Source organism: Coregonus lavaretus, assembly GCF_964263955.1.
Source record: "Coregonus lavaretus genome assembly, contig: HAP1_SCAFFOLD_366, whole genome shotgun sequence".
Classification (NCBI taxonomy): domain Eukaryota; kingdom Metazoa; phylum Chordata; class Actinopteri; order Salmoniformes; family Salmonidae; genus Coregonus; species Coregonus lavaretus.
This window is the reverse complement of record NW_028165998.1, coordinates 312,130-326,460: the sequence shown is the minus strand read 5'-3', so window position 1 is coordinate 326,460 and position 14,331 is coordinate 312,130. Positions and strand designations below refer to the sequence as shown.

Sequence of the window (14,331 nt, the reverse complement as noted above, 5' to 3'; positions counted from 1 at the left end):
TTTGTCTACATCACACTGTTTTCCTTTTGCATGGTTTAGACAGTGATAAGGAAAGATTTATGGGATTCATATTTATGAATTATAACATTTTGCATTTCATGGACAACTGAATGTTATTGATGAAGGAAGCTTAGATTTTTCCTTTCAGAGCATCCCAATATCGTATTCAGATTGTTCTAAGCAAGTCATCCTTGAAGTTGGGTCTTTCGTAAATTACAATTTCAAGTAAGTAAGAGAAAGCATTACATTTCGATTAATAGACAATGTACTGTTTTTAATGAAAAAAAAAATATTGATCATAAAATTGTTTACATATACACTGTTATTGTCTACTAGTCTAACAAGTTTTGCCCATTATAAACTGTATACAAGTGGTATTTCTTACTTATGGCCCTTGAGTGTTATTTAAACAGCACAGAAAATATTCCTCATTGTGGACCACAAAGACATCTCAAGTCAATAACTGAGAGAGACGACACAGTCTTCGTGCTGTGCTTTATTGCAGTTGCACTGCATGAATGACCGACCAGTAGCCACGTATATCACAATCTAGATACCTGTCTGTGCACGTTTTTGCTGCAATGACACAAATCTGTTGTATAAAAGAGTCTGTGGGTCTGGGATTAGCTGGTTACGTATATATGCGTGAGGGCGCCGGCTTCTGATTCCATCATGTGTTCCAAGTTCCAGGAGTTCCAGAACAGGATGTACTGTCACTGTCATGAAAAGAGGGCACATGAATCACACTGTTCTGTGTCCAACACTCCTTCACCTTGTTTAAAATCCAGAACATTCATTTTCCTGCTCCAAGGACGTTTCTTTCATTACATGGAGTTGTCTGGCAAGTCTATTACGGTCGCTCTCACCTTGACTCCAGCCACACAGAGTTCTGTGAGAGGACCCAGCAATGACTCGGATTGGTCCACCATCAACTTCCTGTAAAACTGTTGGCTTTGCAGAGACGTGTATATGATGGAGCAAGCCACAGCGACCACGATGAAAAGCACAGCACATGCAGCCATCACCACTGTGTCCCACTTCTCACTGCTCTCTACGGGGTGAGCCAGTCCCTTTGTGGTGACATTGACACAGTCCCTGTTGTGTCCGAGCTGCATGCTCGTGACTTCCACACACACCCGGTATTGGGTGGAGGGGTTCAGATGAGTGAGACAATACATCTTCACATCAGTTGGTACTCTAGCAGTGTATGCCATGGAGGGGTGCTTAGCATTCGCCACTGTGAACCACTTTATATTGGATATAAGACCACCATGAGTATTATCCCAAGACACTGAAACAGAGTTGGGCTGCACTGATCTAACGTCCACATGTAAAGCATTACCAGTATCAGAAGGATGTGGAAAGTATCCATCTACCACCACCAACACAGACTTGAGGTCTGCACCAACAAGATTGTGAGCGACGCAGGTGTACAGCCCTGCCTCAAGCACGGTAGTGTCATAGATGTCAAAGGTCCCCTCGGGATGCATGTAGTACTTATCAGACACACTGTTGGGCAGGACTCTGTCCCCGGAGGGGGTAACCCAGTAGATCTCTGGCTCCGGCTCTCCGAATGCCCGGCAGTGAAGCGTCACCGAGCTCCTTTTCCCAACGGTGACCTGATCTGGGAGGCTCCCGGGCGAGATGAGCGGGAGGCAAATCTCGGTCATCTCCCTGAAGTGGACCTGGTGGACGTGCTGGCCCTGGTACTCCGGCGGCTCCACGCAGAAGAGGGAATCTGGCTCCATGAAGCGCACGCCGGTCTGGTTCATGTTGATCCAGCGGATGACGCAGTCACAGCGGATGGGGTTGCTGTGCATGCTGACCTCACGCAGGTTGGGCAGGGAGTCTACGGTGTTGTGGTGCAGGGCGCTGAGAGCATTGCTGTTCAGCATCAGTGTCTCGAGTCTCGGCAACTTGTGGAAGGCGTTTGGATGGATGTAGGAGAGCTTGGGGTTGTTGGTGGCCTCGATCTTGGTCAGCTCAGGGAGATTGCTGAGGGCGAAGCTGTCGATGGACACCAGCGCAGGCATGCTGTTGATGCCCAACTCTTTGAGGTGGAACATGTCCACAAAGTCCCCTCTCTGAATCCTCTCGATGGGGTTCTTGTTGAGATCCAGAAACTTCAGGCTCTTGGCTTTCTTCAGAGCAGCCTGGGGGACTCTGTCAAACAGGTTGTCGAAAAACGAGACACTCTCCAGGTTGTCGAGGCCGACCAGAGTGTCATCTGGGATTTCGGACAGATTCATCCTGGCCAGAACCAAGCTGCGTAGGTTGACCAGGGGCTTGAAGTTCATGTCTGACAATTGGACGATGGGGTTTTCCCCGATCATCAGGATCTCCAGGCGGGGCAGAGGCTGAAACCACACCCTGCTGATGCCCCTGAGGTGATTGGAGTTGAGATGGAGCCGCAGTAGCCTCCCCAGCCCTCTAAAGGCACCAGGACTGATGGATGAGATCAGGTTGTGGTTAATGTAGAACTCCTGGAGGTTGGGCAGGGATGGGAGACAGCTGTCTGACAGGGCCTGAACCCAGTTCTCCTCCATGTGTAGTGACAGCAGCTGGGGAAGAGGACCCAGATGGACATCCCTCACAGAGGATATGTTATTCTGGGATAAATCTATCTCTGTGATATTAGCCAGGTAATCCAAAGGATTCTCAACGCTGATGATATTGTTGGTCTGTAACAATAGCACCTGTGTGTCTGAGGGCAGTCTCTCCGGCAGTGTCGATAGGCCTAAGTCATTACAGTCCACCGTGGGAGCCTCGGTATAAATAGAGCTTGGAGAGAACCAGGGTCGTATCTCACACCGACACAATGCAGGGCAATGAGCAGCGCCCCCCTCTGAGGCCAGAACAAAGGCAGTCAGAGCTAGCTCCGCTAACAAACAAGCCAAGAACGCGCTCTTCTTCATCTTGGCCTCCTATTACCTTGAGCTAGAAATTGGTCCTTATGGAGTCAGCTGTTAGCACTGTTAACTTCACAAATAAAGGCTCATTTGTTACTGCAGTGAGACAGAACGGATTTCTGCTGATGCCTGTTCCCTAAAGCTTTGGCCCTGTTGTGGTCGTTGCCTAGTCCTTGGCAGAGAGGAGAAGAACAACCTTTCAATTTACCCTGTGCCAGGTTGTCAGGCAAGTTGGATGTGTGAAGGTCAATGTATCCTTCAGGAAGGCTGTCGGTGAAGCGCAGGAAGGGTTGAGGAGGAACGCTCTGGCTTGGGCTGGGGATGGATTACTCTGTCTTCCATCATTATTATCCTCAATCACTGTCACTCGTCGTGTCAATTTCCATCTGGGGAGAAAAATATCAGAAAAAATACACTCAGTACTACATGGCATTATTGGGAGACTGAAGCATATATTGACATTTAGGGATATTGAGACATATACTCTGCGCTCGTTTGATTGTATTGCTTTCACTTCACCATCAAAATGATGAGTTATGATTGACTTGACCTTATATATATTATTTGACAGGTTGGTGGCTAATAATGGATGCGTCCCAAATGGCATTCTATTTCCTATTTATTGCACTACTTTTGACCAGAGCCTTATGGGACCTAGTCAAAAGTAGTACAATATAGGAAATATGGTGCTATTTTGGATGCACACAATAGCACTTTGGAGTCACTTAATATCACTGCAGGGCAAGAGATCTGCCGGAGGATCTGGAATTTTAAACAGCGATTCATATCTTGCTCATAGCAATAATGCAAATCCCCCAAAACACTTCCCAAAAACTTTGCATCAAGAACAGTTTGAACAGCTAAAACATTGTGAGCCAGAGACTATCCCAGTTTTACCATACACCCTAATTAGCTGAATTCCGTCATCCACCCTAACTCTGCCGTTGTGAACTACATGTACACATGCACAAGCAACTGTCGCACTCACACACAACCACCCATGATCACTTCACCTGAAGTATATGACCTCAAGGCATTTCAGATTCTCCCAAAATATCTCTGAAGCTTGCTACAGGTCTTGTTCTGTCTCGTCATCCTCTCCTGCATTATTTATGAGGAGTTGAATCAAAGTTGTTCCTACAGGTGACAGGTCTGTGCCGGGGGTTTGCTTGTGTCGACTGCACATATTGATGCTTTGATTCATTTGTGACCTTGAGTGCAGAAGCCACGGCTCTGTGTGCGTTAGTAGATGAAGCTGTCTGTAAGGCTATAACAGCAGGGCTGCTGATGAAGACACACTATGACAGAGCACCGTGCATATATTAGCTTGTTTATGGCAGTCAGTCAACACACGCAGGTGGAATCAAGCTGCAAAGATATTTTTTCTGGTTGTTTCTTTTTTTTGTGCCTAACGCTCTCGTGCTCAGCCATCTGTGTAGGACCTGTGTTCAGATTCTGTCCAAGCTGCTCTGTGCCTGATATTATACAGCATGTGTAATATTCACACATATTTGGTGTTTCATTTCTAAGCTATTTATATCAAGTGTCGAAATAAATACTTAAGTGTGGTAATGCTATCTATCATTTGCAACGACCATTTTCAGACACCTTTATTTTATGGTTTCATACATGGGAATGGTTTTATTGGCAAGAGATTCCTCCTCATGGCCCAGGTGGGAGAGTGTATGTAACCATATTATGTAAATATGTTTTTCACAGTAGATCAGAAAAATATATTTAAAAGAAAACAACCCCCATGCTAATAAGGAGAGCATGTATTGACGCTCTCCCTTTTGCTTCCACGAAGCTCATGCTAATTTCCCTTTTTATCACTTAACGCTAAGAGCCTGCCGTTACTTCACTCACATGCCTTCCGCTCATAATTAGATCAAATGGAGGTTTGAGTGGTGGTAAATGTTCTTTCAACATGATGTAAATAAAGCATGTTTAGTTACGGAAAGAATAGTTGAGATGAGGTGAAGATGCATTGGAAAGCTGCTGCTGTTGCTTTGTGATGCCATTTCAATGGAAAGGCTTGTGTCCGACGGGTAGCTTCCACTCCTTGCTTGTGTTTAACACGGATGATAACGCCATGGACTTGCATAACGTTTTTTCTAATTATTTATCCTATTTAGCTCCCTTAGGGATTTCTTTTCCACTTGTGTTTTGTTTAATATGCTGCAGCTGTTAAATAATAACATCATCAGAACACCCCTTATTTAATGTATTATTTAACCTCTCTCTCCCCCCCTCTCTCCTCCTCCCCCTTCCCCCTCTATCTCCCCTTCTCTTTCTCCTCCTCTCTCTCCCCCCTTACTTAATATATTATTTAACCTCTCCCTCTCTCCCCCATCTCTCCTCCCCCCCCCACCCCCCCCCCCCCCCCCCCCACCCCTCTCTCTCTCCTCCTCTACCTAGAGGCCAGGAGGTTGTGGTAAGAGGAAACAATTGATTGTGCGAATAAGTCACAGAGTGTTGACCTCTGTGGACTCATTTGGGCTGAGGAAACAGAGGGATCAGTCCACACACAGCCTGCTTCAGCCGCTTGCCACTTAGTAGAGAGTGCATTGCATTCACAAGTCCCAAATGCTACAGTTAGGCACAGTACAAAGGCAGCACTCTTTTTTAAAACACTACACAAATACAGCACAGATACAGAAATCCCATCAAAGACTACACAAATAGAGTTGTGTTTGTTACTTCTATAAAATAGGGAATTAGGATAACAATGCACTATGTTTTTTAATTTTCTTTATTTAACCTTTATTTAACCAGGTAGGCCAGTTGAGAATAAGTTCTCATTTACAACTGCGACCTGGCCAAGATAAAGCACAGCAGTGCGATAAAAACAGCAACAACAGAGAGTTACATATGGGATAAACAAAAACGTACAGTCAATAACACAATAGAAAAATAGAAAATCTATATACAGTGTGTGCAAATGTAGTAAGTTATGGAGGTAAGGCAATAAATAGGCCATAGTGCAAAATAATAACAATTTAGTATTAACACTGGAGTGATAGATGTGCAGAAGATGATGTGCAAATAGAGATACTGGGGTGCAAATTAGCAAAATAAATAACAATATGGGGATGAGGTAGTTGGGTGGGCTAATTACAGATGGGCTGTGTACAGGTGCATTGATCGGTAAGCTACAGTTCGTTCCAGTCATTGGCAGCAGAGAACTGGAAGGAATGGCGGCCAAAGGAGGTGTTGGCTTTGGGGATGACCAGTGAGATATATCTGCTGGAGCGCATACCACGGGTGGGTGTTGCTATGGTGACCAATGAGCTAAGATAAGGCGGGGATTTGCCTAGCAGTGATTTATAGATGACCTGTAGCCAGTGGGTTTGGCGACGAATATGTAGTGAGGGCCAGCCAACGAGAGCGTACAGGTCACAAAGCTCGTTTGGAGGTTTGTTAACACAGTGTCCAATGAAGGGCCAGATGTATACAAAATGTTGTCGTCTGCGTAGAGGTGGATCTGAGAGTCACCAGCCGCAAGAGCGACATCATTGATACACACAAAGAATAGAGTCGGCCCGAGAATTGAACCCTGTGGCACCCCCGTAGAGACTGCCAACAAAGTCTCTATGCTATGCTAACAAAGAATATCTGGGAAATCAGTATAGCCATATGAAAGCTGTCTACCTCACCAAAAAGTATTGTACTCAACTATATTTTACCACTTTTAAGTGCTGAATATTGACATTCTCCAAATCGATTAGGGGTGTACGGCAGAAAGGGGGGTGATATACCTAAAATATGAATGTCCTTTTTCATACAGTGAAACAGACTCTGTACTGGATTAGAGCCCACAGGCCACAGTGCAGTGTGTTCCTTCCCGCCACCTCCTAATGTAGTAGACATGTCATAAAGTGGTTCCAATCCACCATGTTTTATTCACCAGCTAGTCAGGCAGCGAGTGACGAGCAGGCTGCAGCTACAGTATACAGGGGAAATAATGTGCAGCGTGCCACTGCGCCAAGGGGATCTGAATGGCGCCGGAGAAGATAGCTGTTTTTTTTTCGTTATTTGTCATTTATTCTGTACATAATGTTTCTGCCACCGTCTCTTATGACCAAAAAGAGCTTCTGGATATCAGGACAGCGATTACTCACCTCGTACTGGACGAAGATTTTTTCTTCAACGAGTCGGACGCGAAGGATATTCTATAGACACTCGACAAGGCCCAAATCCCCATCATTCGCATGAGAAAGAGACAGAGATATCGTGGACGTAGGTCAGGGTGCCTTGTAAGGATCCGACGGCGAGCGAGTAAACTGCCTCTTCCACCAATCCTATTAGCCAATGTTAAATCATTTGAAAACAAATTGGATGACCTAAGACTAAGGTTATCCTACCAACGGGACATAAAAAACTTTCACCGAGTCGTGGCTGAACGACGACATGGATAACATACAGCTAGCAGGCTATACGCTACATCGGCAGGATAGAACGGCTGACTCCGGTAAGACAAGGGGTGGCGGTCTGTGTATATTTGTAAACAACAGCTGGTGCATAAAATCTAATACTAAGGAAGTCTCGAGGTTTTGCTCGCCTGAGGTAGAGTATCTCATGATAAGCTGTAGACCACACTATTTACCAAGAGAGTTTTCATCTATATTTTTTGTAGCTGTCTATCTACCACCACAAACCGATGCTGGCACTAAGATTGCACTCAATGAGCTGTATAAGGCCATACTGGAAAACGCTCATCCAGAGGCAGCGCTCCTAGTGGCCGGGGACTTTAATGCAGGGAAACTTAAATCCGTTCTACCTCATTTCTATCAGCATGTTAAATGTGCAACCAGAGGAAAAAAAACTCTAGACCACCTTTACTCCACACACAGAGACCCATACAAAGCTCACCCTCGCCCTGCATTTGGCAAATCTGACCATAACTCTATCCTCCTGATTCCTGCTTATAAGCAAAAACTAAAGCAGGAAGCACCTGGTCAGATGACGCAGATGCTAAGCTACAGGACTGTTTTGCTAGCACAGACTGGAATATGTTCCGGGATTCTTCAGATAGCATTGAGGAGTACACCACATCAGTCACTGGCTTCATCAATAACTGCATCGATGACGTCATCCCCACAGTGACCGTACGGACATACCCCAACCAGAAGCCATGGATTACAGGCAACATCCGCACTGAGCTAAAGGGTAGAGCTGCCGCTTTCAAGGAGTGGGACTCTAACTTATAAGCTTATAAGAAATCCCGCTATGCCCTCAGACGAACCATCAAACATGCAAAGAGTCAATACAGGACTAAGATTGAATCGTACTACACCGGCTCTGACGCTCGTCGGATGTGGCAGGGCTTGAAAACTATTACAGTCTACAAAGGGAAGCACAGCCGCGAACTGCCCAGTGACACAAGCCTACCAGACGAGCTAAATTACTTCTATGCTCGCTTCGAGGCAAGCAACACTGAAGCATGCACTCCAATTTGCATACCACCGCAACAGATCCACAGATGATGCAATCTCTTGAACTCCACACTGCCCTTTCCCACCTGGACAAGAGGAACACCTATGTGAGAATGGTATTCATTGACTACAGCTCAGCGTTCAACACCATAGTGCCCTCAAAGCTCATCACTAAGCTAAGGATCCTGGGACTAAACACCTCCCTCTGCAACTGGATCCTGGACTTCCTGACGGGCCGCCCCCAGGTGGTAAGGGTAGGTAACAACAGGGGGGCCCCTCAGGGGTGCGTGCTTAGTCCCCTCCTGTACTCCCTGTACACCCATGACTGCATGGTCAGGCACGACTGCAACACCATCATTAAGTTTGCCGACGACACAACAGTGGTAGGCCTGATCACCGACAACGATGAGACAGCCTATAGGGAGGAGGTCAGAGACCTGGCCGTGTGGTGCCAGGATAATAACCTCTCCCTCAATGTGATCAAGACAAAGGAGATGATTGTGGACTACAGGAAAAAAAAGAGGACCGAGCACGCCCCCATTCTCATCGACGGGGCAGTAGTGGAACAGGTTGAGAGCTGCAAGTTCCTTGGTGTCCACATCACCAACGAACTATCATGGTCCAAACACACCATGACAGTCGTGAAGAGGGCACGACAAAACCTATTCCCCCTCAGGAGACTGAAAAGATTTGGCATGGGTCCTCAGATCCTTAAAAAGTTATACAGCTGCACCATCGAGAGCATCCTGACTGGTTGCATCACCACCTGGTATGGCAACTGCTCGGCCTCCGACCGCAAGGCACTACAGAGGGTAGTGCGTACAGCCCAGTACATCACTGGGGTCAAGCTTCCTGCCATCCAGGACCTCTATACCAGGCGGTGTCAGAGGAAGGCCCTAAAAATTGTCAATGACTCAAGCCACCCTAGTCATAGACTGTTCTCTCTGCTACCGCACGGCAAGCGGTACCGGAGCGCCAAGTGTAGGTCCAAAAGGCTTCTCAACAGCTTCTACCCCCAAGCCATAAGACTCCTGAACAGCTAATCATGGATACCCAGACTATTTGCACTGCCCCCCCCCCACCCCACCCCACCCCACCCATCCCCCTCTTTTACGCTGCTGCTACTCTGTTTACTATTCATGCATAGTCACTTTAACTCTACCCACATGTACATATGACCTCAATTACCTCGACTAGCCGGTGCTCCCGCACATTGACTCTGTACCGGTACCCCCCTGTATATAGCCTCCCTACTGCTATTTTATTTTACTGCTGGTCTTTAGCTATTTGCTTTAATTTTAAATTTTTCTTAAATAACACTATTTATTTTACATTTTTCTTTAAAAAACTGCATTGTTGGTTAAGGGCTTGTAAGTAAGCATTTCACTGTAATGTCTACACCTGTTGTATTCGGCGCATGTGGCAAATACATTTTGATTTGATTTAATTTGATTTGATCTAGTGGAAAGTGACACCCTGATATTCTGCCACATTAATGTACCATGGTATTGTGACAGATCTGAAAGGATCTTACTGGTCTTTATGTTGTTGAGCCTAATTAATCTTTGGATGGTAATAGCTTTTTGGACTACGAACGAAAATTAGCTCTGTTGCGAACTCCACCACTTTAACGTTGATGTGAAAACTAGAATGTTGATGAATGAATGTCATTGTTACTTCACAAAGAAATGTGACAGAATGGGGTTAGAGTGCACCGGTTGGGATAGAGTAGACAGATGAAACAAAGCATGTGTACTTAAAAACAGGTATGTACAAGAGGCAGTGTGACAGACAAAATGGAGGATGGAAATAGTGGCCATTTAAAAGCTGCTGGGGACTAAGTGGTGTTTTATTTGTGCATTTACAGTTGCCCAGTAGAGCAACACATCTCTCAACACAGTCTTTTAATCGGTGCCCGATGTCCAATTCAGTCACATCCTCCACTTTCTCTCGAAATGCCTTAAATGTGCCACCACTTTGTGAAGCATCAGCAGGGTTGTTGACTTTTCTAATGTTCAGTATCAGTCTTGTAGTTTGAAGGGGAGGTGAGGGGGTGAGGTGAGGGGGTGGGAGGTGAGGTGAGGGAGTGGGAGGTGAAGTGAGGGGGTGGGAGGTGAGGTGAGGGAGTGGGAGGTGAAGTGAGGGGGTGGGAGGTGAGGTGAGTGGGTGGTAGGGGAGGGGAGGTCAGGTAAGTGGTGGTAGGGGAGGAGAGGTGAGGGGGAGAGGGAAGGGGAGGGGAGGAGATGTGGTGGGAGGAGGGGAGGTGAAGGGATCGGAGGAGGGGAGGTGAGGGGATCGGAGGAGGGGAGGTGAGGGGATCGGAGGAGGGGAGGTGGGGTGAGGGAAATGGAGTGAGGTAAGTGCCCCCACCTCTTTTTATTGATTTACCATTAAATCTGTCCAAGCTAAAATTGTCCTTTCAACGTGACCTGCTCCCTCGTGTTCCCTATAGCGCTACCTGCTACAATATCACAGCCTGCTATATGTTGGGCTGCCTGAGCAGCCCACCATGAAAGCCTGCATTAGCTATGCTAGCACTGTGCCTGTCATTAGCATTAGCTGTATGGCTACATTCATTAGGCCAACTCACTGTGTGGTATCCATGCATAATGACATCTGAAGAGAAGCGCTTCCCCCTTACATCTGCTCAACGCTGCCTGCAAATAAGCAGCAATTCAACAATTAATTAGGAATCGATGTTAAGCTGTCAACTACCCCAGGCTTCCTACCAACCCCCTCCTCCTCCTACCTACCCTCTCTCATATGGTCTACTGTCACACAGACACACACACACACACACACACACACACACACACACACAGGTATGGTGCACATGTAAACATGACCTGCCTGTTGATTTACGATGTTATTTGTATGTATACACCATATACAAGGAGTTTTGCAGGGTACAGTGAACTCGCCACACATACATTTTTCACTATGGATTAATCTATCACTATCACAGCTCATTGCATAAATACCTAATGTAATACATTAACTGGTAATGCATGGGGTGTTAGCTGTCAACATTCCCTTTTCCACAGGCCCAGGTAGGACTAGCTCTGCTGCTCTGACTGTAAAATGCATGGGATTTACTTTGAAAAAAACAGTGCTTCAGAATCATACTGTATCTATTGGGAATGTGTTTTCCCAGTGTATCAAATGTTTAGCCCTTGAATCCATGTGCTACGGTACACTAATATTCTCATAGTGGGGATTTTGTAGGGTAGGTAGGTTGTGTGGCGTGGTTTTCATTTGACTCTTTATTGAGCGATGAAAGGATTGTAAGGAAGTTCTCACAAATTAACAACAACAACAAACACACTAAATCTGTCTATGGCTATGACAAGGTATGGTATACACAGGAGTTTGAGGTTTGCATGTGAATCTCAAGTCAAGATTTTAGTAACTAATTGAAACCCTCTGATAGTAATGCTATTTCACATAATTGATATTAATTAGCCTGCTTAATATATATATTTTTTGATAGACTAAATAGTGTCTATTGAGAGATGCACACATTACCGCCATTATTAATGCATGGAATGGTGTTGAGTGTGAGGTACAGAGTCTTGTAGCGTTCTATTCCTCTCCAACTTTGTTTCTGTACAGCCAGTCAGTGTGTTTTGCTTTAGTGCTGTCTGCAGAGTGACATCAGAGATTCAACGTGTACACTTTCACTTTTTTGTCTTATACGTATAAAGCACCAGTACTGCTTTCTCTTGTGGATTCATCACTCCAGTCCCCACCAGTCTGCATAGAGAACCTTGGGAATGCAGGATGGCCATAGAAGAGTACTATAGGACAACTGCCTATTTAAATCTGTTCCTAGCCAGGCTATTCAGCATGATATTGGTGCATTTTTGGCATGGAAATAGACCATTTTATGCATGATTAGGCTACTTCTTGAAAACAGAATGATGCAGTCATCTTTCTGACCCCATTTAGTAGCTAACATTGTGACTGTGCTGAATGAGGTCTGCTGCTCACTAAAAATGCCTCAGTGTGACGTTGTTTAATTATGAACAAGCCCTAAATACAGCCGAGTGATGGGCGATGGCGAGAGAGAACGAGGGAGATGAGGTGAAAGAGAGTGAGAGAGAGATGGAGAGACAGAGGGGGGAGAGTGTGCTGTTCTGGTAAATTAGGCAGGCAGCGGTGGGAATGTATTATTCTCTGGTTAGAGGAGAGTTCTCCACAGCCCAGCACTCCAGCTCTTGCCTCATTTTGACCTGTCTCACCTGGATTCCTTAAAGACGTGGACAAATCCTAAAGAAATCCTCTTAGAAAACCTCTATGTTCCTCCTCTTGGCACACACAGCCAAATAGTGTCCAACTCTATACAGTACTTATGTGTTATGATCTATCAGTGAAAACGGAAAGAGGTTTCTTTACTTCAGGCTTATTACTGGTTTACCTCATTGAGTTCTGGTATTTTCTACTGACGGCAGATTCCCTTACTTGTCTTCTTTTCTGTTCTAGCCCCGACAGACACACAGAGGCGAGTATACATCAGTTTAGTTATTTTTCTCAGATGTACCTGTAGAGCGATGCTGCCGAGATAACACCAACCACACATCTCTCTCCCCACTTCCAAAATACATCCTTGTGCCAATAACAGGCAGTTCCTTCTCTAAAACCTCTGCAGCTCCTACATATTCATCCAAACGTTTCCTTAAGCAGCGACGACAAAACCCTCAGCCAAGCCTCCCACATAACTGCAGGCTGTGCCTTCTGCCTTCTCGGCTGCTAACTCCCTCCACACAGACACAGGTTCAGCTCAAGGACTACCGCATTGTCACACTGGAAAACCAACCCTCTACCACCCCAACCAACCACACATGACTCATACACACATAGGAGAGAGAGATAGATGGAAACTTACCAGTGGGAGTGAGTCCCTTCACAAACTGTATGGACCAGCAGCAGGTGTTCCCCTCATGCCTGGGACCCACATGCTTTAAAGCAGCAGTCCAGCATGACAGCGTGAGACTCAGATCACAGCAGGTTTTTCATGTGTATTTCCAAGAACATGCGTCTTCTTCTCCTTTCGTTGCGAGAGAGGCAGAGAGAGAGAGAGAGAAACAGGAGAGGGGAGGGAGAGATGGGTAGCTCCAGCTCTAAAACCGTTCCACTGTGTGTGTGTGAGAGAGAGAGAGAGAGAGAGAGAGAGAGAGAGAGAGAGAGAGAGAGAGAGAGAGAGAGAGAGAGAGAGAGAGAGAGGCAGAGAGAGAGAGAGAGAGAGAGAGAGAGAGAGAGAGAGAGAGAGAGAGAGAGAAACAGGAGAGGGGAGGGAGAGATAGGTAGCTCCAGCTCTGATACCGTTCCACTGTGTGTGTGTGTGTGTGTGTGTGTGTGTGTGTGTGTGTGTGTGTTTGTGTGTGTGTGTGAGAGAGAGAGAGAGTCAGAGAGAGAGGTAGAGAGAGAGAGAGGTAGAGAGAGGCTCTCTTGGTTGTGTGTGTGAGTGTGTGTGTCTTTGCTTGCTAAAGATGCTGGGTGCAGAGCAGAGCGATAGGGTGGGGGCTGTTCTCTGTCTATCCTTCCTTTTCTCCAGCGTAGTTAGAGAGCAGATCACTCAGCTGATCAACCATCACTCTGCTCCGCTGCTGCCAGCTCCACCGTCATTTATAACACACACACACACAGGCCAATCCCTGTTCAGATCGCAGGCTCTGTTCTTGGAGCTGCTGGTAATTATGATTGGTTGAGCGGGCTGTCAATCAGTCATGATCCCCTGTATCCCTGAGGCAAAGAGAGTCCAAATATGTGTGTATGAGTGGGAGAGAGTGGGAGGAACGGAGTGACAGAGAGAGTTTGTATGTGTCTGTGTGTTTGTGCCTCTGTGTGTGTCAGAGTGTGTGTTAAAGAGAGAGTGATGGAGGGAGACTGAGTGAGAGAGCATGGGAGGGAGGGATGGAGGATGGATGTGGCTTCTTATTAAGACTGGCATTTCGGTTTGAATCTCCGGGGGTTTGAAGGCAGCGTTT

General features: G+C 46.1%; 2 protein-coding genes across 3 annotated transcripts in view; one reads left to right on the top strand and one right to left on the bottom strand.

The window, feature by feature from the left end:
* Positions 1-209: 209 nt before the first annotated feature.
* On the bottom strand, positions 210-13,467 carry LOC311115227 (leucine-rich repeat neuronal protein 3-like). 2 transcript variants are annotated; one of them, XM_084190423.1, is made up of 3 exons: positions 13,230-13,467; positions 10,935-11,001; positions 210-3,295 (listed from the first exon to the last, which is right to left on the bottom strand). In XM_084190423.1, exon 3 carries the CDS (start codon positions 2,913-2,915, stop codon positions 825-827), a length of 2,091 nt encoding a protein of 696 aa, XP_084046549.1. In that variant the 5' UTR covers positions 2,916-3,295; positions 10,935-11,001; positions 13,230-13,467; the 3' UTR covers positions 210-824. The 2 variants fall into 2 exon arrangements, with proteins under 2 accessions (XP_084046549.1, XP_084046548.1); XM_084190422.1 differs by lacking the exon at positions 10,935-11,001.
* The window catches only part of LOC311115224 (mitochondrial inner membrane protease subunit 2-like), a gene marked incomplete at both ends in the record, with an annotated part of 35,126 nt that continues 34,117 nt past the window's right edge, over positions 13,323-14,331 (top strand). Inside the window, one exon of the mRNA XM_084190420.1 lies at positions 13,323-13,330. Coding sequence (XP_084046546.1) covers positions 13,323-13,330 — 8 coding nt within the window. The remainder of the gene's footprint in view (positions 13,331-14,331) is intronic.

Bases quoted from the DNA above. Each gene is read 5' to 3' on its own strand.
- LOC311115227 (XM_084190423.1), bottom strand. From the start codon at position 2,915: ATGAAGAAGAGCGCGTTCTTGGCTTGTTTGTTAGCGGAGCTAGCTCTG.